The sequence below is a fragment of the Schistosoma haematobium genome, chromosome 1 (assembly GCF_000699445.3).
Source record: "Schistosoma haematobium chromosome 1, whole genome shotgun sequence".
Lineage (NCBI taxonomy): Eukaryota > Metazoa > Platyhelminthes > Trematoda > Strigeidida > Schistosomatidae > Schistosoma > Schistosoma haematobium.
Window position 1 is genome coordinate 58,526,769 of NC_067196.1, and position 3,879 is coordinate 58,530,647.

At 37.3% G+C, this 3,879-nt stretch overlaps 1 protein-coding gene across 1 annotated transcript; it reads left to right on the forward strand.

Moving 5' to 3' along the window:
• The first annotated feature begins 869 nt into the window (after window positions 1-869).
• Window positions 870-3,350, forward strand: DRAP1 (DR1-associated protein 1 (negative cofactor 2 alpha)). The gene is made up of 4 exons (XM_012944282.3): window positions 870-935; window positions 1,013-1,085; window positions 1,123-1,216; window positions 1,254-3,350. Exons 1-4 carry the CDS (start codon window positions 897-899, stop codon window positions 1,711-1,713), a joined length of 666 nt encoding a protein of 221 aa, XP_012799736.3. The 5' UTR covers window positions 870-896; the 3' UTR covers window positions 1,714-3,350.
• The last annotated feature ends 529 nt before the right edge of the window (window positions 3,351-3,879 follow it).

The window sequence follows — 3,879 nt, forward strand, 5'->3', positions numbered from 1 at the left end:
TACAGAAGGTAACCGAATTCGCGCGAGGTTACAATCGAAGTGTCAGTATAAGAATGGAAGCACAAAATAGCTGTCATTAGCACAGTCAAACAAAAGCACATTAAAACAAACACTGGTACAGTTGGTTATAATAATAATTGTTTTTATTAAACCAGTCGTGTTCTCGTGATAAACGTGAGTCACTACAATATAATCACACAATACGTGAAACTGATTAAAAAGATCTAGGAGTCACAATAAGCCCTGACCTTAGAACTCCGAGAAACTGCGAGAGTCCCGCTGCCAAAGACTTTAGGGCCTTATATGGTATTCGGAGGTCATTTCGGCACTTGAATGTAAAAATGTTTAGGGTATTATACCCGATATTCGTGAGGCCGCATCTAAAATATGAAATTAAAGCACAGAATCCTTAGTTCAAGTGTTAACCGGCTGTGGTAGGACGATTTCGACAGTGAGAGATCAAATAATGTAAGGTATAACTCACGTATCTTGTGTAGAAAGACTGAGGCGTTTCAGCCTGTTTTCATATCATGCCGCAGGTTATGGGGCGATCTAATACTGTCTTACCTTCTATCTAGGACTGATAGTCTGAGATGAGATTCCAAAAAGGTTAAAAATCAAGACCAAATGGTTTTCTTCTGGAGTTTCGTCTATCGCACAAAGTAGTGGACTACTGGAGTTCTCTAACGTAACACGTAATATCAACACATGTTCATATGCTCGAAGCACTATTGAATCTTCACAGGGACGGAAGCTGCAAGGATAAATATAGGTCCCTTGACTTATTATCCTTAATACTGAAGACTGATGATATTCCCAACCTAATTTCGAGTATATGGTTTGTTGGAGTTTATTCTTAAAGGTCGTTGTTCAGCGGATCGTTCAGTAGTGCAGAAATGCCAGCTAAACGAAGGTTTGCATCTCGCTTTCCAACGGTATGGTTAGCATATGGATATTCCATATTTTAATACAACCCACCATATCTTTAAATTAATCCTGATTCTCTTTGCAGACAAGAATTAAAAAAATCATGCAATTAGATGAAGAAATCGGCAAGTTGACAGCTACTGTCCCTCCTGTTGTTTGTAAGCGAATTTAAGGTGTATGCCATATGAATTTTAGCACGTTCCTTAGAATTGTTTCTCGAACAGCTGCTTAATCAGGCGTATGAATTCACTGCAACTAGAAACTCGAAAACAATAAGTCCCGGGATTATGTAAATTTTGTTGTAGTTAATCCGTAATATTTTGCAGTAAATATGTCGTAGAACACGAACCTCGCTTTACATTTTTGCGTTCCTTGGTTGTCAATATCCCAGATTTAAAGCCTAACAGTCGAAAGCAGAGCTGTTCCAAACTAAGTGCAGATTCAGATATACAGTCGGATACTAGTGATGGCACGTCATCGAGCGTTGATGAAGTACACCAAAGCAATATGTCCTCTAGTGTTAAAAGGAACTCAGGGCAAAAGCGAAAACAGTCTCCGACCTTTCGGAAAGCAAGTAAGCAGAGTCCCATCGGAGAGGATAATAAAACTTCAAGTTCACTGGATCAGAATCACGGATCTGCCTTGGATTTATTGTCAACAACTAAAGCTAGTAAAATCCGCAAAAATGGTGACGTTGTCGGGAGTTCGAGCAATGGTTCCGTTTCTTTTAGTAATCCCGGTGTTCGGAACGAAAGTCTAGTCGATTATCAGTATACTGAAGCATAATACACTTTTAAGTACTTGTATTTAATACATTTATATAAATACCACATAAACACAGTCCATCTGTAATTTTTATCAAATCTCAGAACCCACTTTGTACAGAATAAAGTCATTGTCTATTCATTCATCCGTTGCAAATAAACGCTATTGTTACTAGAATATGTCGTCACTTGATAATCATGGTATTCCAACTGCTCATGTAGCCTCTACTGGTCATTTTGAAAAACAGTGCAGACTCACCATTGCTGTGACCTCTGGTGGTCTTGTCGTTAAGACTTGTGCTCAGAATTTGTGACACTAGGGACTTTGTGTAGTGTAAATTTCTATGGTCTCAATAAGCTGAGCATCTTATATACAAAATCATTGTCATATGAAGTAGTCCCAGGTGACGGCCGACCAAATTATCAAGATCTACACGTTTGATGAAACCTTTCTCTGTGTTTCTTATTGATATGTAAAAAAATGGCGGTACTATGGGCAAACTCACGATTTGTTTTTACATAATTGTGATTGGGAACTATTGTATACTGACGTCTAAAGATTGAGGTATGTTCATGAAAGGATATGGATGTCACTATTTAGTCAGTTGATAAGAAATATCATGGTTGTGAGTAAAGCATGGCTTTTACGAATGATGATATTCAGCTAATCTCATGTAATGGTTCACGTTAGGACATAGTAATAACAATACTTTTTGTGGTTATATAAAAGGTTGGACTAGTTTTGTTCAGTGAGTGATCTTTGATTGACCGGGCTGGTTCAGATTTTTGGGTACTTATAATTTCATTCATCAAAATCGTCCAAACTAGCACAAATGTATTCTTGTTCTGAACCTTATCTCCTTTGTTGTTACTCCCTTTATCAACATCCGTCTCAGTTGTTTGTTTGTATATCTTTCGGTAGTCTCATTGTGACAACTTGTTTTATATCGTCGTTAATTTAAACCTAATCTCTATAGTTTCTTTGGATAGATTTGCACTTATAAACTATAAAGAGTTTATAGATTAATGTGCCGAAATATATGTTGCCAGGGTCTAAAAGTTCGGTTTATGTATTTCACACAGTGGTGACCTGTAATTAAATATTTTACCTCCGTTATTAACAACATAAGCCTATCAACATCTAGTTTGTTCTCAATGCGCCATTTGTTATCGCAGTTTGGCACTGCAACATTTTCAAGAAATATATTAACTAGATCTAAAAATTATTCGTTTCTCCACAATGAATTTTATTCGGTTTAGATTTCTACTATGGTTCCTAAAAGCAGAGTTTAGTTAGAAACAAATGATTTCCAAAACCCCATGATAATTATTTTGTTCGCTGGTGCCTAGCTTTGAGAGGAAGTTTCTGTAGTTCTAGTGAGTTGTGACAAGTAGAGTTCAGTACGTACCGGATGTGAGAAAGGTACACATTGAAGACAATGCAATATTGTGAATTGATTGAAGCTAGACGTGCGCATCATTAAACATTGGCTCAGTGATCTACGGGTTAAGCGTCCACGAGCAAGACCGAAGATGCAAATTTCGATCCCCGATGGTGCGGTCGTGGATGCGCGTTATCGCGGGGTCCCACTTTAGAACGAAACAGCTGTTCAGTGCTTCCGAATTCTCAATAAATGTTTTATGTAAATAGGTCCGTGGTCTTAATAAACAGTTCAGGATGTATGTGTTTGATTCTGATATGGATAACCAGCTTTCTGAACAGTCGTAACTATACTCAATATGGTTTCTGATTCTAAGGGAATTATCTTGTTACCGAGTTCCGTTAACTAGCTTCTAGTCCTTCAGTATTCCTTGGTTCAATTCTGTAATTCAGTGTTCAAATGTAATTAGGTACGAGAGTAGGGATGATGGTCTTACGGTGAATCAATTGTTGATAGATTGCTCTGTATCTCGATCACCTTTCCAAATACAGATAATACGCTATTTTATCCACGAACAACAACATATAGATCTAGTGCCTTTGCTCGTTTCTGTTTTGTCTAGGCAAATAAATATTTCTGATCAAGTATGAGTATGATCTTAATTAGGATTGTGTATCATATTCTGCACGTGACATTCACGTTATATTATTCTTCATTGTTAAAGTGAAATGTATTTAAGTTCATACAAATAACCTTAGAAACTTCTTCCAGCTGTCGGGGAACTGTTTGTGTCGATAAGTGTATTA